At 43.0% G+C, this 23,519-nt stretch overlaps 1 protein-coding gene across 2 annotated transcripts in view; it reads right to left on the bottom strand.

Moving 5' to 3' along the window:
• Positions 1-23,519, bottom strand: part of clasp2 (cytoplasmic linker associated protein 2) — a 51,273-nt gene that overhangs the window by 24,837 nt on the left and 2,917 nt on the right. For both annotated transcript variants that reach the window (XM_072371072.1, XM_072371073.1), the window contains exons 2-8: positions 21,316-21,394; positions 18,617-18,720; positions 18,040-18,131; positions 16,710-16,785; positions 15,309-15,406; positions 10,750-10,820; positions 1,564-1,701 (exon numbers count right to left, since the gene is read on the bottom strand). In XM_072371072.1, coding sequence (XP_072227173.1) covers positions 1,564-1,701; positions 10,750-10,820; positions 15,309-15,406; positions 16,710-16,785; positions 18,040-18,131; positions 18,617-18,720; positions 21,316-21,394 — 658 coding nt within the window. The remainder of the gene's footprint in view (positions 1-1,563; positions 1,702-10,749; positions 10,821-15,308; positions 15,407-16,709; positions 16,786-18,039; positions 18,132-18,616; positions 18,721-21,315; positions 21,395-23,519) is intronic.

Raw genomic sequence — 23,519 nt, 5'->3', positions numbered from 1 at the left:
TACCAGGGCGGCTGTTGATTCGCCAACACGCTGCCGGTTCTACATCACTGACACGGTCTTAAAAGCGAGTCGGTGATAATCTGTGGCAAAGGTGAAGACGGGTCTTCTCTCATTTTAATCTCAATTGACTTATATTGGTAGAATTTTTAGAGCTGTAGCTCTGAATGGCGGCGAGCTGGGCCTCTGCCAGCTGCTCCACAATCGATAACACTGCAACGATCCAAGTGACGAGACAGCAAAATCTTGTTGTCTTGCTTCCAGCCTTCACAAAGAGACATTAGGACCCCAAGTGCTTGCTTGTTAATAGCTTACAACCACATGCGTACATGTCTATGAATGACATTGCTGACACAGACAGATCAGCAGGAACCTACTCCATGTTTGTGGGAGCGCAGCGTTCTACCAATAGGAGGCAACACAGGAGAATCAATACCTGTAAAGATGAAGCAAACATTAACGCCAACCAGCTACCATAGGAGGGAGACTTGAAAGGGAGGAGATTCACAAACTATTTGCCTGAAGTCCACCACAGATGTGAATCTGATACGGAATATCAGATGGAAGCTCATCAGATTTCTGAGAACATCCAAAGGGAGTCTGGTACTGTGAACTGTGAATACTTGATTTTCTGTAACAGCTCACAGTCATTTTCTTAATACTGTGAACAGATATCCAAGACCCTTTCTGCACTGAAATTAATTTTGGACAGCAGCAGTAAGTAGGATAAATGTTTTCCCCACAAAGAAGTGAAAAAGAAGATTTAAAATGAGCCGTTTTAGTTTCACATACATATAGACCAAAATTAAAAATCAAATGGGTTCATGGTTTCATCTTATCTCACAAATCAAAACACAATTTCAAACTACAAATGAAAATCGCCGTGGCTCAGTGGTAAGAGTGGGTCGTCCAATAACCGGAAGGTTAATAACCGGAGGGTTTCCTGGTTCGATTCCGCTTTAAAGATTGGTAAACTGACAGCTGGAGGGGTGGCAGTCGCCTCCTTGCCTCAGCAGAGCAAGGCACCGTCTGCTCCCCGGGCGCTGTGCATGTCTGCTCCCCGGGCGCTGTGCATGTCTGTCCACCGCTGAGTGTGTGCATGTCTGTCCACCGCTGAGTGTGTGCATGTCTGTCCACCGCTGAGTGTGTGCATGTCTGTCCACCGCTGAGTGTGTGCATGTCTGTCCACCGCTGAGTGTGTGCATGTCTGTCCACCGCTGAGTGTGTGCATGTGCATGTGTGTGTTCAACAGGTGCCAACCCGGATGGGTTTAATGCGGAGGAGAAATGTTGTGCATTTGCTGTATCTACAAAACCCAACATGACAGAAGAGAAATGTGTCATTCCTAAAGACGACAGTATTTTTCTCTGTTAGGAGACTTCGGAGGATGGGTAAAACTGAAACACAGGAGATCTGCAAGCAACCAAGAGCTGTTTGAGTGAACAAGAAATCCTGCTCTCAAATGAAACAATCATGGTCTTGAACATTAATTAAGAAAATGAATAAACCTCCACAGCGTTTTCTCACTCGAATGCGATGAATGAATTATGCGTGTTCATTCAGTACCTAGCTTGCCACCAGTGGCGCTGGGCCTGCGTGCAGCAGAAGACTCTGCAGGCTTCTTTGGAACTTTGGGAACCTTGAAGGCAGCCTGGCCTGAGGAGGAGCGTCCATCCACACTGTCGTCATCGTCAAAACTACGATCTGTATGTGAGAGGGACAGAGAGTGGCGTTACAAAACCAATCCAACTTTGCACAAAGCTGGGGGGCAAATGTTATTGAGGAGATTACAGCAGCTAACGCTAAAATGCAACACTGCAAATCCTTGTACTGGAAAACACAACATGTGACACATCGCTGACTTTTCTTTACATCTTTAACGTTGAGCATGAAGAGTCAAACAGCCTTTAGAAGACAAAGAAAAGTAATGACAAGAAGCAAAGGGAAAAAAGATTGTACACTGCAGATAACCAAGTCAGGAATCACTAAATCAATTCTAATTACAAACACTCCATTCGTTAAGAGAAAAAAAGCAAACCTACACACATTATACAATCATTTCTAAGAGGCCAGAAACGCAGCCAATTGACCAAGATGTCAAACCACGCAACTGGTGACTGACAGAAGTCTCTTGAGCCCAAACCCTCTTTGTGCATGCTAGCAGAAATCATGCGAGCTTGAAAGCTAGCATTGCAACTTGACACACATTTGCAACAATGATATGCACAATACGAGAGGAGACGCACACACACACACACGCACTCTCAAGTCGTCTGTGGAGAGCAAACTATTGGCATAGGAATGCAGTTGCGCTCTGGTCGCTCTGACAACCAACCACGGAGAAATGCGCCAAAGCCACCACCCTATACCTTGACTCATACATCGACTCACCTACATACATGCACACACGCTCAGAGCCAACCTGCAGAAACCAATGACAGGCATGCACGGACGCAGAAATGAGCCAAATTCTCCCGTCCTGTGGGGAAGCCTTTTGATTGTAGCTCAGTAACTGTTAAGTGGACATGTAAAGACATCCCACCGTTTGTCATGAACTGACACACGCAAGCACACCCAGGTTCATCCCTGCACTCACAGTCACAGATCCGCTGGCAGATAAGTCTCCTCATGCTTCTGGGAGGGCGTGGTGTTGGGGTCCCCCCCCTGTCTCCAAGTCGTACCCCCAAAACAGACACGCACACCTCACACACACCTCATAGCATGGCTAAAGCTGCCCAAACACTCCTCACATTGCTGTCAAAAACCCTCCACCCATACAAGTGCCGGCATTTTCTTTCACTCCTCTATCTTCTATCCCTCCCTCTCCCTTTCCCAGCCTCTCTCCTCCTCCTTCTCTTAGCAGCCTCACAGCCAATTGTAAGAGAGATGACATCATGGTGTTGCAGCCAGTGCGGAGGCAGGCCCCTCGGTGTGTGTGTGCGTGATGAGAGAAAGGGAGACACACACATAGAGACACCCCAGGAATAATAACAGGGCTTCTCTGTGTCCCTCTCAGACCAGCTAACCTGAACTCATTACCACCGACAGCACACGGCCTCTCACAACCCCCACCCACACACTCACGCAGGCGCGTATTTATTGACAGCCTCTTAACGCAATGTTTATGCTGCTACATTTACCCGTTGGAGGAATCCACATACATTTCAGCGCAATCTCCACATACACAAAAGAACAAAGAATGATGGAGCATTGATCAAAAGAGAGGTGATGACGGGGAAGGTGGGGGTAGGGGTGTGGCTATGAAATACTCCCCTCCATCTGAGGTCACGGCCCTCCCACTGCATCCATGACTTACTTTGTGTTTCACCTCAGTTTAACTTGCAATTAAAAAGATTTTTGCTTACTTTCCTCGTGCATTTTCCTTCAGTGCATCGAAAAAGTGTGTTGAAACAAATCCAGATTTTAAAATCCTGCCATATATGCATATATGCATGATCTTTAAAATTATTTCCATTAAGTTTTCCGGTTTGCACGTCATTCTTCAGATATGGTTTGTTGGCTCCGAATGTTTATGTTAAAGAGCTTAACCGGCATCAACTGACCTTAGCATTTCTAGATTTAGCTGCAAAATAAAAACAACAGGCTCGTTTGGTTTCTAAACCAAATGGAAATGGAAAGAGAGACTGAAGTTTGCTGGATGGGAAGTAAAGATGGCAGTCAAAGGTGTGAATACAACAAATTTAAAACTGAGGCAAAAACTGAGCTGACAAAGACAAATCTTTACTCGCAGCTATTTGTTAATTGCCACTTAAAATATCCTAATGTTTCCCTGACCGCACTGGTTTCCAGCAAATTCAATAAATTCTCAGTTGGACCGAAGTCTGGTGATTCATTCATTTACCTTCACTGTGGTAAAACTCTGCTACTTTAGGCTCAATATTTCCACAACATATTCCTTAAAGGCGTCACTACTCTAAGAAACCTTTAAGCGTGCTCATCTTCACAGATACACATCCTCAAATGAATCCAGTCAGGTGAAAAGTCTGTGAGCTCACCGTAACCTGCCGGGTCGTCCGCAGTGCAAAGCCTGGGGACACCTGCTCAACGAGCACAGACACCCAAAATAAAACATCTCTGCAAGTCACCCAGACTGTGGGCCAAATCCAGCTGTAAACTCACCACAAGCCTCGGCCGCTCAATGTTTTTTTAAAATGTAAAAATATGGATTACTTTGATTCTTCGGTAGGCAGTGACTTTTGAATGATATGTCACTTTTGTTTTGTCGTGGACACGTAAAAGCACATTATTTTAAGAACCAGTGTTCAAATAGCAGCTCAGCATTAAGGGTTGAAGGTTCAAGGTGGTAGTCATTATTAAACTGTTTTTTATTGAGTTCTTTAAAAGTAAAATGAACAAAGATACAAAAGCAGAAATATGGCGGTGAACACTACAGACTTAAATATTAATGTTTGCTGAGACTCATGTTTCAGGGGTCTCAGCATTGATTAGCATCACTGTTAGCATGATTACCATCTCCTGCTTTTGTCTAGTCAGACCCCGAGGGAGTACATGTCTCTGGGTGAAGGGCAGAGCAAAGACAGCAGAGCGAGATAGAGGGGGGGGGGGGGGGGGGGGGGGGGGGGGGCAGAGAGAGCGAATCCCTCGACAAAAACAGACTGCACACATGCTGTTGCCATGGCAATCGGTGCAGCCCTGCTTCTCCAATGAATAAAGGAGCAAAAAGAAAAGAAAAAAACAACCGAGTGGCACACAATACCACCTTGAATTTAGTTTCATCAACAGTTAGATTTAGAGTTTATACACTTACAACATGCGAGTTTGATAAATCAAAATGGACTCTGAACTCCATTCTGAGCTGATGTGGAGGAACTGCTCCTTTATATCTACCATCACCATAGTCATACAACACAGCATATTAAGTGAGCCTGTTCAAGCAGACACACACGCAGAACCGATATACTCTAACGCACAGCGAGACATCAGCTCCACCATGTAGCAGGCTGCGTTACCATGGAAACCGGGCCACGATTCCCTCCCGTCTCCTTCCAGGAAGGATTCAAAGGCAGCAGTGACAACAACAAAAACAAAACTAGCTACGATATCTACATCTGATGGTTTTCCAAAATAAAATAAAAAACAAATGAGCAAAGGCATCAGTGTCTCAATTCTTAATCTATGGCACCTCTAACCCCAAAACTAACAAACTGCATGCTGGTCCATGAAATAGGAAGTGGAGTGAAAGTCACATTACCGCCCTGACCCTGTCTAAAAAGAAACTGACACAAACATAGGTGATCCGATCAGAGGTTAGCTAAAATTTCTGCAAAGACAAACATGTTTATATATGCTTTGACCACATGATGGCAGCACTGGTCCTCTTCTCTTCAAATCGTTTCCATGGTTTAAAGTTCCCAAAATCCCTTCAAAGAAGACAAGACCATATGCCAGTGACAGTGAAACATGAATCCACAGCGTATAAATCTGCACTAACTGCTGGACTATTTTGTCTGATTTAATCACGATTGTTGTCAGTCTCACTGGTTAATTTAACGCCATTTACAAAAACAGTTACATTCAACCCGAATAACACAAAAAAAGGAACCAAAGTTCAGTGAGTTTTGTATGACTAAAAGTCTGGGATCACCTTACGAGTGGAGGCACTGCAGAAAACATCACCGCCACCAAGTATTACAGCCTATAATCTCAGCATAAACTTAACCAAACAACTTTGGAGGAATTACTACACAGAAAGCTCGTGTCTGTGCTGATCTCCTGTAAGCTGCTGGGGTATGTCACAAAGCAATGTCACATATTCCTGCTGGGCCACGTGACAGTGTCCAGAAGCACATGCAAATGATGACACAGAAAGGAAAAAAAAAAAAAAAAAAAAGACATTGTCATTCTCATATGAGTGTTGTACAAGAGTGGAAACAAGAACACGAGCAGCACCCTGGAGAACGGGACAGAAACTCTGACTGGCTCGGCTCCACAACCACAGAAAAATAAACTCGATTTAAATGAAGTCTGCTGTGACCAACTCCAGTTTACAGGCACGCCGAATAAAAGCTGAGAAACCCATCTAAGCATGACACAAGGATTTAGAGGGTAATTGTGTCTGGAGGAAGCCTTGGATCAATACGAAGTATAAAACGGACAGAAGTTAAACTGACATTTTAATGTCCGTCGATTCATAAAAAACAGCTCAAGTCTCACATGAATAAATCTCATCAGAGAAAAGAAAGTCCAGCGTTTGCAAAGGATTATCAGTGCTTATCATATCTTTATTTAAAGGCACTCATGTGAGCGAAAAGGTAGATCTAACGAGGGAACGCTCGTTTTTCAGATAATTGGGAACAGAGAAAGATGGTGAAAAGGGGATGAGAGGAAGAGTGAGAGATGCATTTGAGGTCTAGGCCTGGTTTCTCTAAGACAGACTGCTCCATTTCCAGCCCAGCTCAGAGAAAATGATCTCATTAAATTAAGATACACACACACACACACACACACACACACACACACACACACACACACACACACACACACACAGGTATAATTTGAGTCCCTCCGTGAGTCAAGGAGAGGGATAACCCATAATATCAAGAGGAAAGCTTTACTATGGCAACCAGTCTAGCCTGGAAACAGGGTCATGGCGATGCACTGAAGCAGAATGAGCATGTGTGTGTGTGTGTGTGTGTGTGTGTGTGTGTGCACTGAACATTGAAGTAGAATGCAAGCAGTGCAAGCTGCTGCCGATGGTCAGTTTACATGGAGATGAATATCCGTGCTTCCATGGTAGGTGTGTGTTTTTGCATTCTTACATTTTCAAACAGGGATAAATGACATCAGGAGCTGAACACGATGGCGGCGGTACTGACATGTTTCACTGTCACAAACGTCTGAGACATACGACGTTACCATCTACACGTCTATGAGACGGTAAGCAAAATCAGGAGGTGATTAGTTGTTTGATCTAATCATTCGTATGTTTCATAGTTGTGATATTCTAATAGTTCAGAAATCACAGCTGAACTTACTCTACGTTTTGTGACAATTGAAACCTATAAAAAGGTATTTTTTGCTAATTTATGTACATTTTTAAAAGCATATTTGCACTTTGTTACTATAACGTAGATGCTAACAAATATATCAGTCGGTACGAAGGGGAGACAATATCCAGAACTCAATTTAATATGTCTCCCGAGGGTCAAATGTCATCCTTTTTTCCTGGAAAAGTCTCGCTGAAAAGAAAAGCAAAAATGTGGAAACATTCTGTAATCACCTGTCTGACCCAATATTAAAGGAGAAAATCGTTTGTGAAACCTGACTGAACATCCTTTTGGCTCGTGCCATGTAACCACGACTGATCTCAAGGCTTCACGTCAGGCCTCGGGCGACAGGTTATAACAACTAAATCTCAGTTGTATTTCTCATAACCCATAACATGAGTTATACACAGACAACAGGGGGGAAAAATAAATTAAAAAATAGATATGCTCCTACATATGTGCTTTCATCTCGGCGCTCAGCCACAAATCCATTACAACCTAAGATACATTTGAAGAAACCTCAGTTTTCCCTCAACACGCGCAGATGTCGCCCATCTGAGGCCCAGCATTCAGGGTGAAAGTGCTAGAGTTTAAGCTGATTTAAATTTAAAAACCTTATGCTGACAAGTTTTTGTCTGGATGCCAAAATCCTCAGGCAGATGAGATTAAACAGACACACAGGCTTACCGTCGCCATCGTCCCCGACCGTCATAGTCAGTGTTATGGGTGGGATCTCCCTGTGGTCTTTGTCTGTGTGTGCTTCTGTCCCGCAGATCGCTTTTTCCTCCTCTACCTCTTTTCCCTCCCTTATTTACGCAGTCTCTCTCTGTAACTGTCATGGTGAATCAGGGAGAGGCAGTGATAGGCACAGCGCTGTGACTCGGCTACTGCCGGAGATCTCTGTCACCTTCCTCCCTCCTTCCCTCTCTCCTTCCCTCTCTCCTCCTCCCTCAGCAACAGCTGTCTCAAACACTTTAAAGCAAACGCCAAGAGTTGGCTTAAGAGTGACGTGGAGGAAGAATGAGTAAGGGTACTTTTGTGTGTTTTAGCAAATGGTCTGAGTTGGTGTCCTGAGCACAGAAGCTGAAAAGTGTGATAAAAAAAGTTCAGATAAAAAAAAAAAACAACAGCTTGCGCCCACAAGATTTGGTATTTGACCATCCACCAGCCTCCTAGGTGGGATTTCCTCATTATTACGAGAGCAGCTGGATCAGCATTATCTAGTGAGGTGCCGACAGTGATTAATAGGAAAGGATCAGGTTTAACAGAGAGCTTAGAATTTGCTTTAAGTAAGACGAAATCATCAACAAAGCCATCCTTAATCCAAAGCTTGAAAGATGGGAGTGGAGGGGGATAACCAGCAATTAAGTCATGATTCTTTGGGGTAGATAAATACCCAAAGTTGAAGAGCAGGACCTTTACATTTAAATGAAAATGCAAAAAATCATGGAGGAGATTTAAAGCTGGTGTATGGGGTGAGCCTCCTGCCCTGGTGTACAAGTGGCAATCAGTTTTTGCATCAAGCAAAGCTAAAAGGAATGATTGTGCTCTATGCCAACTGTGATATCAGCCAAGGGCCACAGCTATTCAACCCAGCAGCACTGCTCATACTCAACCACACAGTTTCAACTTAACTGTTGAACTTTTGAGTGTTTTTGGATGTTTTTCGTGGTATTTGCATGAACTGACACCTCCCTGCTCTTACGGTTTTCACATCAGCCACGAGAGCAGCGCCAAAAGGAATGAATAACTAAAAACACGGCTAAATACGTTTTAAACCGACTGAAACGACACCATGAGACCTGAGGTCAATTCTGGCCAATCACAAGTTCTAGAACAAAAACCATCCTCTTAGTTTAGGAGGTAGGAATCTGCAGAGACGTAAAGGGAATATTTTACACCAACCAGAACTTCTAACTTCAATAAAAACCTGACACCGTGCAGAATATGTCTTTGAAGAAGGAAAATAAATCAGAAGCAAGCCAGGCCCTGGAGCGTGGCTTACGGCTCTGCTTTCTACCGTCTGAGATCAAACTGTTACATTACAGTAACCTGAAACACTTCATGTTGAGATTGATCTATTTTAGTTATTGAACTATTTATTACTTACAATGTTTTAAAACCTAACACAACAACGAACAACTTCCCTTGTTTCCCTTTTCTGAGCTGCTGAAAACGCTGCACCTTAGGTTTCCTAAAGTCTCATATTATCCGCTTTATGGGAGACATCAATAAAAGGTTAAAAAAATAAAATGTTTGTGCATACGTTGAACTTTACTTGGTCCACCACAGGACGCATCCGCAGTCACTTTGTGTTCAGTCAGAGAGAGAACGTGTGTTTAGTACCTAAACACCATAAAAACTACTCTGCTGCTCACACAAAAGAACTTTACAAGTACTGAAAGCTGCTGGAGTGGTTTTCAAACCGCTGAACCCTTCAATCCTAAACTCGAGGGTGCTTGTGCCCATTTGATAAACTACTCCATGTTGTTGTTTTTTTTTAAAAACTCATCTCTTCTCAACCCGTCCTTGCTCTAAACCCCAGGAGAGGCGGGAGTAAAACAAAGGAAACTCCGTCTGATACCACCTGGGACAGCATCAGCTAAGGCACTTATTCTTCCTCATTTCTCTTCTTAAAAGTAAACAGCCCAGAGAGCGCCTGCCTGAGATGTGGCTGTTTTACAGAGAGAAGCTGACAGGACAGCCTAAAGGTGCAATCATCCAATGACAGCATCTGCTGGGAACAACAGACCTTTACTGACCCAACAAACTCCGCAAAAACACAGAGTGTAGAGTCAACAGCATTTCTTTCAACTGCTTTACAGGAAGTGAAAAACTCCATTAAGAATAATTAAAGACATACTGAATACTATATAAATCTAGAATCTTATCAATACTATGCTTATACAGCAAACTCCCAATGGACACATTTCACACACAGTTATTTGACGAATAATAAACTCCCAACTATAAAGTAATGCTGCCTCAACTGAAACTGTATTTTCCATGCTTACAGTTCTCCAAAAATCAACAACCAGAAATAAAAAGGCCAACGTTTTGATCAAGGACAACAGGGACACTCTGATCAAGCTTATTTCACTTCTCAGTGCTGTTCTGTCACTTAAACTCTTGGTATAGTGTAATGCCTCATTGATTTTATTCAAGTTCACTTCAGGTCAGAGTTTGCTGTGACACCAACACTGATTTTTATGGCATGGATCACTTTATGAACCTATCTTCAATGCAGAGTTTTTACAAAATAACCAAAGTAAAGCATCTTGTATTTTCATTCATGTAAGGCTGCGAGTAATCCCTGAGGTCACTTTCACTGTTCTGAAAAGTGAAAACTGCAAACTCAAACATCAGTTTAGCTGCAGCTGTCAACAGAATTAGAACTTTAAATGGTCAAATAAAACTGGAAGGCTCAGAGGCTCCAAGAGAATTCAGTCCACACTTCTGCTGGACAGCGAAAAACCTTCGAAGCAAAAGTAACCCACAGTTCATGTCTGGCTCTGTCAGAAAACACGTCCACGCGCACACTAAACCATTAATCCTGTTAGGTCCTCTTACAGGGGCTCATAGCAACAAAGAGACACAACCACGAGAACATATGCCAATTTAGACAGGCCCGTACACACAAACACAAGCAAACCCACACCCAAACTTAACCATAAAACCATCTCAATGCAACTGTGGCGGACGAAATGAGAAGAAAGGCACTGACCGTGACTCGGGCTGAGAGCCATGTTGCCAGAATTCAAGGCTTCATCAAAGCGAGCAAATATCGTCTGTAACCTGTAAAGACAGAGAGAAAAAAAAGAATTTGTTAGAGCAAAACCATTGTTGCTGCAGAGTTCCAATCACTAAAATGACATGTCTAATATAAACACTAATATGTTGACAAGTTTTTGTCTGGATGCCAGACAAATTGGATTGGTCTGGATTTACAATCACTAAAAGGGAAATTCCAATAGGTCGTCCTCTAACCCCGATAAAACAGTACTTCTATTCAAACAGATGGGTACACACACACAAAACATCCCACGCTTTTAATATAGGAGCTGTAAATAACAAGGGAGACCATCAGCAGCAGCGACATGTGGACAGCCTGCCGGCCTGTCTGTCTTTTGCTGGGTGGGTGTGTCTGTTGTGTCAGAAACACATATGAAACTGCAGCGGCTCTACAACAAGTAGAGCCTCCAAACATCCTTCTTAGCAACACATAATCAAAAGGTAGGTCTGCTCAGCCATGTGATAATGCGATAAACAGGTAGATCTGATCTATAATTCTACAGACCAGCCAATAATACCTTCACACAGATCAAGCACTCAAACGTCTCATGAAGCAGTGACTGTAGCAAAACTCAACAAAGGCACAATCGCACATGTCCAATGAGATGTATTAAAATTAGCCATGAATGTGAGCACATACGGATAAGCTTCAAACACACAGTCCTCTACCTTTTTTCCCTCTGTCTTTTGGTCTCTCGTTGTCAGTCCACACACACCAGACAGCTAAGCAGCTCCTGATAAGTGACAATTAGCGTTGCGACTGGCTCCTTGGCCGTGCAGCGTTTTCACGTGGTACCCTTCCCTTCATTAGCATTCTGTTTGTCTGTTTGCCTCAGAAATATCCAAGCATTTAGCCTTCCGTATTTTTGTGTCTCAGTACTTCCCAGTGGATTGATTAAGAGGTTGCTGCGTTGCTGCGCAACATTGCATTAGCCCCCATGCTAGTGACATATTCTGGTCCTCTGCTCCCCTCAGCTCTTTGTATCCAACATGGTGCAAAGGCTCCGAGAGGGAGGGAGGAAAGAAGACGAGAGGGAGGGCGTAAGAGAGGGAGGGAGGGGGAGCCAAACAGCAAGACACCAATGCGCGCTACAGACATGCAACGAAGCACCACCTACTGTCGCGCACATACTGTATCGTAAGTTTGCCCGCACACAAACAAAAACCTCCACTGAGTTAAATCTCAGACAGGGTCTTTGTGTGTGTGTGTCAGAGTCATGTGGGCCAGTGTGTGTGATAGGCAGCAAAGAGATTCGGTTACCCTTTACATAACCTCCCTCCCAGAGCCAGACGCACGCATACTCATCAGGGGGGGAGGGGCTGTGTGGCCAGCAGCAAAGGGAGAACCAGGCTGCTCCTCCCCCCTCTAGAGCTGCACCCTGGCTGTCATTGAACAAGGGTCACCTGTGTCCAGCAGAAATGATAAGACAATGAAGAAGAAATGTGCACATCAGGCTGGTCCACTGAGTTCTCGCTCCACCTGTATCCGACCTATTTATAGGACGCACGGTAGCCCCTATTTGTTACCGTCAACCGACTCAAGACTCTAAATGTGCTCTCATGCAAATTACAGAGAAGTACACACATAAAAATCCAGTTTCAGTCGTCTCTGGACATCAGGCAGTCAGCTAAAAGAGCTGTCAATTTCAGGCACATTACTGATCAATAGACGTGCAGTTTGTAATGGAACATCTCTTCAACAGTTCTGAGAATTGTCTGACCTGCAGTCAGTTTGCAATAGACTGCAAAAGCTCTTTGCACAATCGGTACTGTTACATGCACGGTTGACCCAAGCTGCGGTTTGAGTTTAATGCGGCCGTTTTAGTGGACCACCATCCTTGTCCCAGTTCACTCGCAGAGGAGCGGAAACGAGTTATTGTGCAACACTGTGGAATGTTTGAGAAAATGCTCAAGACCTTCTGTGGCCTCCAATTGTGGGAGATCATCATACATGTAAGTATGACCAAATGCACTGCACTGATGTGGTATTTAGGTTACCCGAGTGGTGACTGGGGCAGATGATGTCGCGTTTAAAGACCATAATCTTAATGAGCTGCTTTTCAGTCTGCTGATTCTGCGGTGGCACTAAAGGAAATACTAATCTGATGCTTTGACATCTCTATTTGATCAGTTTCAACAAATTAAGACAAGAAACAGCACCATAACGAGTTTGACTTTGTCGTATGTCTACGATGGTACCACGACTACCCTTCCTGGTAGACAAAAAAATGGAAATTAAGTTAACGAGGATCCAACAATACCGTCCGAAAACGCGCCAACAACAAAAGTGAAAGCTAAAACACATAGCTACAACACAGAGTGGGAGCAGGAGTTCGTCTGGCTAAAGTTCGATGAGACAAAGCAAGTAATGTATTGCTCCTATTGTCAGAAAGCACTGCTTAAAATAAGAAAGGATAACCCATATGTCACACAATACATCCCACCGTCACATTCTGCATCTGAAAACATTTTGAGTTATTCTTCTATGATTGTACTACATTATGTATAAATTAATTACACTTGCTGATGTTACTGTGTAAGTGATGAGCTGCGTTAATTGTCCTCTGTAGAGGTGAAAGGCATTTTTAGGGTGTGCTACAACTCTCTGGTCCTGTGCTAAAAAAAAAAAAACACTGCTATGTGCTGAAAAAGTTAATGTACAGCTCTGAAGAAGATAATCGCTTTAACAAATCAAAGTTTAGACTCCAAGCTTGACCTGGACCTGAATTACAATTATTTGTGTTAACAACCTGAACTTTCCCTATAGAGTAAAAAAAAAAAAAAAAAAGCAGGTTGTTGGATTTAATAAATAAGGTATATTATTATCCCTTGAAAAAAGACTGGTAGTGAAGATGTCACAGGCTGTTGTATTAGAATAAGTCTGTCAACAGTAGAGGTGTCCTTGATGCTTAACGGCTGTTATAAACAAAGACGGTCTTCTTCTGTTCAGTTCCTCACTTTTTGCAAAAATGTTCAAATAAAATCAGACAGACAACTATGACGACAGTCATTAACCACACATTCGTGCACTGTCGACTCTTTTCTCCAGTGAAAGCTAACTCGACATATGTATTGTGTCATCCAGTTAGCAAGGCCCTGGCTGCTGTCCCGCATTCCAGTCTGCAACCACATATTAAACATAAACACATTCATACAGACAAAACCCAACCCCAGGTTTAATGCTAGAGCCTGAGGAAAATACTGTACTTGGCCAAATCCCTAATAAACTGTGAATCCAGTAAGCCAGTTGTTGATTGCTGATGATTAAATGTTATCAATTATATTGTATTCAACTCGGGCTGGGCAATAAATTTAATTTTATCGATTGATTCGAATGTGCCATGCATGACGATTTTTTATATGAAAATAGCACCACTGGTGCTCAGCCTGCAGTCTCGTTGCATATAGCTAAAGATATGGTAAAGATTTATACAGTGGAAAAGCCAGGCTTTATTCACTTTTAGTGTGAAGTTGCACAGTGTCAAGAGAAGCATGTTCTACTATATATTTTTTAAATAGAGAAACTAACTCCCTCTTAGTTGGAACAAAGTTATATTTTCATAGTTTCTTACAATGCACGTTCCAAAGCTTGTGTTTAGCTGCACTTTAAATGTAGGTAAACTCCCAGAAGGGATGATCAAAATAAAAGCAAAACGTTTTGAGTAATTTCTGCCATTTGCAGTACGTTTTTAAGAAAAAATGGGAAAAAATTGGAAGTTTTTGTTTGAAGCCATATCGCCCAGCCCTATATGTCCCTGAGGTTGCGTTCATGTGCTTAGAACCAGTATGATGCACAGCAGCGTGCCAGTTATAGTACAGCATCATCTGCATAAAACGAAGCAATGGTACCAGACTTTAATCACAGCATTTGTTACACTACATATTACAAACTATACAAACTATAAACTACAATAAATTTCACATACACGGACAGCGTGTTTACACAGTGGCCAGACTGGCTTAATATGCGCAACACATGACACATGGCCACAGCCAGCACTCACAGACGCACGACTCATGCTGAGCAGTCAGCATACGATACTGGCTGCTGCTCAAATCTCACACATGGGAGAAAGAGAGCAGCAGAGGCAGAAAGAGGGGTTCACTGTGTGCTTAGAATAACCCTCAACACTGTGCGCGTAACCACGGCGACCAAAGAGGAGCAAAACCACTCAACGAACCTCTTTAGATGACTTGAACTAATTTTCTGTAGTTTTTCACCCAAACCTCTTGTCCCACCCACCGCCTTTGTACTCTGGCTGTCCCCTTCCACCCTCCTTCCTCAGTCAATCAGCATTGTGCTCTGGATGAAAGTGCCTTTGTGTGCGAGAAGAGCAGAGTGGTGCATGGTGTGGCCTGGGACAGACCGAGGGCTACAGCCACGGGACCGACTGACCCATCGCACAAACGCCACCAAACACACACGAGTAAAAAAACAAATGCCATCAAGTGTTCACGGAAAGCAATCAGTAACGGGCAAAAGAAGCTCACCGCGCAGCTGGAAGTCCTCGCTTTCCCAGGTCTGATCGAACCTTCTCTCCAACGTGACGGTAAACGTCCACCAACGTCGTTATAGAGGCCTCGCGTACCTAAAGACAGCAGGCGTTGACCAATTTAATAGTTGCACACATGAGAGCTTCAACAGTATTTATTCCAGTGGAAAATGTCTGCGTGTTTGTCAGGATTATAGTATGTACTCTTTAATAATATAATACAGACTACCTTCCCTTACACAGACCAAGACTTGTAAACATGAACACCCATTAAATTATAATCCTATGAGGGTCCAAACCCCCGTCTTCATTGGGAGACATGCGATTTGCTCGTTGTATTGTGAACACTGTTGTGATTGGGTAGTGGGCTGTTGTTAAAGGGATTCTCTGTAACCAAGTGTGGGCCGGCCTGTTGAGGATGTTGATTGGTTGGGACAGTGTGTGGGTAGCTAATCATTGGGTGGAAGACAGAAGAAGATTTCAGCTTTGTGGTGCATTTCCACAGGAGGTTAATCTAACCTCTTTATAGTCTTCCTTCCCTCACCAGAACATCAACACACACACATTCACAGCTGCTGTGTGGGTTAAGACTGGGTCTTGGTGCTCACGATTCAGCAATGAAGATGTGAGGGGGGGGGCGCAAGTGAACCCATCTCGTCACTAATAACAGTAATGATCACAGAGCTGCCTCAAGATGCCTGTTAGCACACTGTGGTTGCTGAGCTCTAAACCGCAGGCTCAGATACAAAATGATAAAAGAGCTGCGTGTCACTGAATTTCATTTTAAAATATTGCATTAGAAAAGGCTCATGGATCTAATCTAATCTAATCTAAAAATCTAATTTTTTTAAAAAAAGCCCCCAATGTTCCCTAACAAAAGGGTTGATGCTTGCTTGCGGTGAGTTTTTACTTTTTTCAGAAGGACACTTTGTAAACAAGTTCTGATGAAGCAAAAATTTAGCCGACGTGATCGGCTGAAGAGCCGAATCTGCTCCTGCTGAACATTTATAGAATTCTCAGAACTTTGTCTTTTAAGGTTTTGTCTCCATTTACTTTGTCGAAATTCTTATTTATTTTTCGCGACGTTCTATTAGTTTAATTAAAATTCACTTGACAGTTTCATGGACACGCGTGACCCTCTGTCACATGTAGCATGTAACAGTTCATTTTTCACAACTGTGGCGCCGCTTTTGCAGAGCCTGAAGGAGGCAGGACACCGTGTTCACTCACTCTCTGTGACATCTCTGGACAATTACCCCCTCTAATCCTCAGTTTGCTGTGGGGAAGTGGTGGGATAACGTCCATTTAACATCCAATCTTCTGATTTACGCTCTCTATTAAGAGTTCCATGTACTGTCTTAAAAAAATTTAATTTATCAAAAGGCAGCGTGTGCCTTACCTGTGGGTTTTGGTCTCCAGTCAAAGAGCAGAGATGAGGAACTAATTTACTGAGGGTGAGTTGCTGTGCTCCGCACCTGTAAAAAGCATCATAAAAAGAAAAGGGAAAGGCAGTATGTAGATTTCATTAAGCAAGAATATCAGATTCTACCATCTAATAACAACTTTCTCCTCACACAGAGCACATTTGGAGAAAATTAGGAAATGTATTCAATCTCAGGCAGACTTGAGTTTTCAAGAGCTGAGAAAAACCGTTGAATACATCGATCTTATCCCACACATATCGCTACATAATCTGCCCTCGAGCAAGAGAAATGATGAATATTCTGCACAGTCTCTAAACGGAGAGCTCAACACACAACTTGAGAAAGCAAAGACAAGGGAAGAAAAAACACAAAGTAAAACAAGACCAAAGCAAATTGTTAAAGGCCTTCGTCTGTTTCACAGCAGGTCCACAAAAATAATCAAACAGTTGACAGAAAACACGAGCAAAAAGAAGAAAAAAGATGAGTTCTTAAGGTGGTAGGTTTTTGCCCACACTGTAATATCTCCCGCTCTGTGGGCTGCACAAAAGAGAAAAACAAATACATGAAAACATGGACCGTCTCTGTGCTTTATTTCTTCTACTTGGTCATAAAGGGAGCCCGAGTATGGACAGAAAACATCTTTCGCTTCACTAACAAGTACCAGCTTAGCATTCAGCACCACAAATCAGCCAGATGATTCAGGCACCGAGTAGCTGCTGTGTTAGCAACTTTAAAGTAGAAAACGCTGCTGTCAAACAAGTATCCGTGCGGTCTTAACTCATTTGTGTAATGACACAGAACTTGCGAAATCCAGGTCAACTGAGACATGAACGTCCCTGCGATTCCAGGCCGTGCAGGACACTGCAGGAGCATGCAGCCTCTCAGAACTCATCGAAGGAAATCAGGACAAACCGATTCAATTCAAATGAACTCGCATTTATACCTAAGAACTGTGGCACCACATGACAAAAGCAGGGAAGCCATTCATTTCACGTGAGCCACTTCAACAACAACAAACAGTTAAGAGGATTAATCCTGAGGACAGTTTCTTGAACAAAGTGGGTCATGGAAGGTCGTGGCACGAGCAACTCTCGCTGCATTGCTTATTTCTAACCCTGTCACTGAAAAATTAAGACTGTACACATCTGACAGAATACACTTAAAGGGTATGTACTTTGAATTCACTTTAAAGACAAAAAGCTTTGATCTTAGACACAAAAGACATGAGGGATGTATACATCACATCCTCACACTCTATTGGTCCGTCTTTCACATTTCACCCTGGAAGTGATGCATATTACTCACGTGCTGAGCGTGGCGCTGAGGCACAGGCAGATTCCTTCTCGACTGCGGAAGTTTTTGTGCTTAAAACCCGGAAGCAGCCTTTCCCAAATGTACTGGATGAGGGAATGAGAAGGATAAAAGTGTGAGGGACACAGAAGAAAGCAGGAGTCGGTAGGAACTAGTTAGGCCGAGTAGCCGTGTTTGAACAGATTACAGAGCTGCAGGGGATTAAACTATATCTGAAAATAAGCATGTTTGCTTTGTGTAAACAACACAAAACATGATGGGAGATGTAGCCTTTGTAGTTGCTTTAACATCCAGGGGAGGGAGCTAAAACAGAGAGAAACTCAGATGTAGAGAGTATGAAATATTGATGAGGTGGTGGTGGTGGTGATGATTTGGCAGTTACGTCTCTATTCTGCAGCTTAGAAATGAATTCTGCAAAATAAGTAGAAACACTACAGTAATAATCACCTGCTGCTCATCTAACAGCTTAAATACTGCAACTTTCTCATGAATTCTGTCATGTTAAGAGCAACGTGTGACAATCAACTTGCGTTACAACATGGTACGGACTCTGAGATTTTGTGTTTCTCACCGAGGGCGAAGCAGTCTGCTCCATGCAGCGAAGGATGACAGCTTGGCTGTTTTCCCTGACCTGGTCCTTCCCATCACCCAGCCTGTCCACCAGAGCTGGCAAGACTACAAACAGGAAAAAAATAAAAAATAGATGAGGGTTGACGTGGTTACAAGAGTCAAAATTATGATAAATACTGCTTAGTGATCACTCGCGTTATATACAGTAAAATTAGGCCACACATGATGCTGAAAGTCTACAGGATTTAAATGTGAAGCCTGCCCCCAAGTGGAGTACTTAACAAAATAAATAGAAGCTCACATTTAGTACAGCCTGTGAGTGTGTGGCATAAAGAAGCTTAAACATTACCACCACTGACATTTGGCTCTGACAAGCAGAGGAAGAAGAGAGGGCAGGAAATGAGAAGTGGACCGTGGACTAAAATAAAGGCGAGACCATCGAACGCCCTCATGTCAGCAGGCCCTGTGTACTGCAGAGACACGGTAAAGAATGACAGCTTTCAGAGTGTACTGTAAGGATTATGAGCGGCTCCAAGATCATAAGCTTTGTGTCTTCAAACACTATTTGAACAGGTACACGGTTTAAATGAAAAGTTAGATGACATCCTATGTTTTGATCGTGATCAACAAGTCCCACAAAAGCAGCAAATGCACAATCTGGCTCTACTAACAAAAGCTGCTGATGTGTCTAAAGCCTGAGATAACTTAATAACCTCAATTTCTAACACTTACCGAGTTTATTCTGTTACTTTAAGTCCCATGTCTCCATTAGAATGCATCGGCACACTTATCCATAACTATAACATTTTATTAGATTTGAATTATGTTTACATAAACGAGTCACACATTTGATCATTTTAACCCTTTTCAAAATTTAAGCTACACGTCTGTGAGCTGTATTTAAAGTCGCTGCTGATTCCAGTGGATTTCTGGATGTGAGCTCCAGATTAGGTTTTGATCCTTCTGTACCATTTGTTGACATTCATGAAAATATAGGACACTGAAAGCCAGGCGCTTAAACACAAAGTCCAAAACACAGATCAGTCAAAAAGTTCAGCTGGCAAAGTCCAGCTCAAAAACTCCCTTTGACATAACCACGATGAGATCAAACACACAGAAGGGCATGCGCACACCCACCCACCCACACACACACTCCTACCCACATTCCAAGTCTGAAACATCAGCGGAGGGAGTGATAAAGTGATGTCATCTGTCCTTTTCCTGTGTCCATGTGTGTGTGCGGATGCATGTGGACGTTATGCTACCATAACAGCTGGTTGCCTTAGCAACAAAGACAATACCCTCAAACATAAAACATGACAGTGGCACATTGTTGCACGCGACAACGCCACTTGCTGTAGTAAAAATGAAAACATACATCAGCACTACTCAATAGAACGATCTCACTGGCAAATCCCACAAATGCCAGCCAGTGACTTCACTTAATTCAGTCTGTAAAGTTACAAAGTACAATCAAGCCAGAGTGTAGTCGTACATTTCACCTCCATGTTCACTTAACATGTGGCAGGGCGGCTAACAGCGCACTGCCAATGAGCGCACACACATATGCAATATAAATGCAACAGCTCGGTGCAATAAGTCCTGGAGATCAATACAATCACTCAGTCTCAATGACCTCATCTCCCTCCCCACAGTGTATGGGTGGGTGTGCATGTGTGTGAAGATGGTGGGTGCAGGGAGATGGAGAGAAAGCAAGAGAGAGAGATGGAAGTTTGATAGAGAGAGGCATTTCCAGAGCCAGCAATAACGCCGAAAGGATTTTTACCATCAATCCCAAACACACTGTTTCATCACACATGCACACACAGATTAACTTTGACACTGTCCTTGGCAGTGAATGGATAGAGTGTGTGCGTGGTGGTAGATTGCACAGTGTGACGAGTCAAGTAATCCCGGAGGTGGACTGCAGGGTTCGGCATGTTTACTGGTGACAAGAGTCTTTCTGGCTGACACCTTAAGAAGGGCTCGCACTGACAAATCCCACACCTACACTCGTGAAATTTGATCCAAGACTCGGTTTCTGAGGTAAATAACGCAAGGTGTGCTTCTATGGTGCGATATGGTGACCCACTGCAAGGTCTAAGAATGGAGGAAGACATCAGGTGTGAAAAAAGAGAGACGGCGTTGGGGCAGGCTTAACAGCAGTGCTGCTGGGGCGTCTCAGAGGAACCACAAAGTGGAAGTGAAAAAACAAAATGGACAGACACACGCACAAATGTTGTAGTCAGGAACCATCACAGTTAGTGTAGCCTGGTAAAGCAAAACAGAGTAAAACATGAGCGAGCGTTTGTGAACTTATACATATTTCAGTCTGGTAACTACTATGAGAGCCAGGAAGTCAATGTCATGCTTGACTCATGTACACTGCTTAAGATGATTAATTAGATAGAAAGAGACAAAAGACTAATTGAATGTGTAGTGTGTGCAGGTTATGAAACAGGTCTAAACGCGCTTGTCCTCGCCGCAAAACATAAAAAATAAAACTTGTTGTTGCTGTTGCATGATAGTTTTTGGGGTTTTTTTTATTCAGCATTTCTGAAGCAACAAAAAAGGATAAAATCCCTTTTGATGTCCTTGTGTGGAAGCTCACTGAAGGAAAAAATACAATATTTTATGAATGGCTTTCTAAACAGAAGCTAGCCGAAAGGAGCGCGAGGGCGGAGACGTTTGAGATCTCACCTGTGCTGAGGTATCCTTTGAACCGCTCTCCCATGCGATCCACAAATGCACCGCAGATGTCTATTCCCAACAATGCCACCTAAGACACACAGAAGAAGAGAAAAACAAAGGTTACAGCAGCTCACGCACACTGAAATGTGTGGATTTGCATTCAGACATTTCACATTAACCGTCTTTTTCCCCCACATCAACCACAGTGGAAGCAGCGATGTGAAAGCTGACCGTTACAGCTGAGATTTTAACATAACTTTTGTTGTTATCAGCATCCTGAACCGATTTTTAAAAAGCAGATTCACACGGCCTTCTGAGTTTTATGCCGTCGAAACTGTACAACAGAACATGTACATAAAATAAACGTGTAATTAAAGTATAATCCCTCTTCTACACTGTGTTACAGAGGTCACTGCATGTCAGATGCTGTATGTTGATGATGTAATACTGTTCTGTTCTCCTTGTGAAACCTGCTTAATGGCAACTGAGAAACTCGGCCTAAATCAAATAACTTTGAAAAATCAACATAATAACTGGAGCCTCTTGTGAATAAAATCTGGAATTGATATAACGTTAAGATGTCCACGCGATGTTTGCTAAAGCCAACCTAGATAAGCTTTGTAATCCTCCTCGGTCTCAAAATAAAAACTGGCTTGGGTATATCGATATTTGTGTCTAGAGGCCGACTTTTTCCACTGCGATTCTGATTAGGATCACATCCCCACACTGAGCTCTACTTCTGGAATGCTTTTGTTGGCAGTGCTGTGGTAAAACTGAACAGCCCAAAAGAAAATCCATTTAAAGCTTATTTGCCAGACTCTGTCCTGCTCTGAGATGGGAGGCAGACAGTTTTTCCCTATTTTAGTCAAGGAAGAGCAAAGCCAGGTACCTATAGTAACAAGAAGCGGGAGACTAGATGAGATGAAGAAAACAGGATACAATAAAGGGAAAAGGGCCGAGCAACATAGCAGAAAATGAAAATCACCTGAAGGAGAAACATGAGCTTTTGGTCAATATGATCTCCCTCTCATACTGACCTAAATTAGGGGAAGTGAGGGAAAGAGGAAAAACAGCAGGAGAAAAAGAAAACAGCACAGGATGGAAACATCCCCCAGGCTTGTCCTCCCCCTCCTCCAACCAGCACCCCAACAAGCGCCCACAACCATCTGGTATCATCTTCACTTGGGGAGACAGAGAGGTGATAGAGGATGAGAGACGGAGAGGACTGTGCTTGGATCTAGCTCGCACATAGAGGTAAAAGGAGGTTGCCTCCTGCTCTACAAAAGCCTGCTTCTGAAAAGCCTGATTACGACTGACCAAAAAAAGAGGGGGGAAAAAAAAAAGAGAAGAGACATTTATGATCCACAAAACTGAAAACACTGGGTCTGTTTTTGAGTAACGCTGCAACACGCTCAGCAACATATATCCTAACACGTCACTTAGTCTAAAGGCCCGGAAGCTTCAAAATGTTTGTGTGGACTGGAGTGCAGGAGATTTAAAAAAGAAAAAAAGAATGGTTCTTTGTGACGGCTCCGGTCGGTGCGTATGGGGGCTCAGCCTGTTAATGCGCATACCATGTACAGAGTTTACTCTGGATTTTAAGAGAAGCTTAAATTGAGTTTTAGACGGGAAAAAAAAAAAAAAAGAGAGAGACCAAGCCTCACACAGCAATGTATGACAGAGCACAATATGCTCAAAGATATAGCTCTTTATGTCTTTGAACAGAAAACGAGCAGTTTTAGTGACTGGACAAATGTTTTGGTCATTTAATGAAGCAAAATGTACTGCTATCACATTGGCTGAGTTCACTTATAACATGGTTCTCCCCATTTTACAAAAATCAAAAGAGAACGGTGCCGTCTTCACTTAAGATAATAGAAAGAGTGAGGAAAAAACATGACGCAACTATTACTGAGCCCAGGGATTTTGTCCATCTGCAACTAGCACCTGTAGCTTTACCCCTAAACACTGTTGATGCAGCAAAATATGACCAAATGCAGTTTGAGTGCATTGTCCCATTCTACTACCTAGAGACAAACGACCCGAATGACTGCAGTATAGTGGTTCCTACAGCTGCTTCCCACCATGATGCATTCAATTGTCTTTACTTGGCGCTTTTTCCAATGAAGCACCTGCGGAAAGAGTCTGGTCTGGAAAACAGCAAGCTAGCAACAAAACATTTTCATTGTTTAAGGATATATGGCAATAATAAT

Source organism: Leuresthes tenuis, unplaced genomic scaffold (assembly GCF_036924035.1).
Source record: "Leuresthes tenuis unplaced genomic scaffold, fLeuTen1.0.hap1 SCAF_18, whole genome shotgun sequence".
NCBI lineage: Eukaryota > Metazoa > Chordata > Actinopteri > Atheriniformes > Atherinopsidae > Leuresthes > Leuresthes tenuis.
The sequence above is the reverse complement of the archived record's forward strand: the minus strand, read 5'-3'. Positions and strand labels throughout refer to the sequence as shown.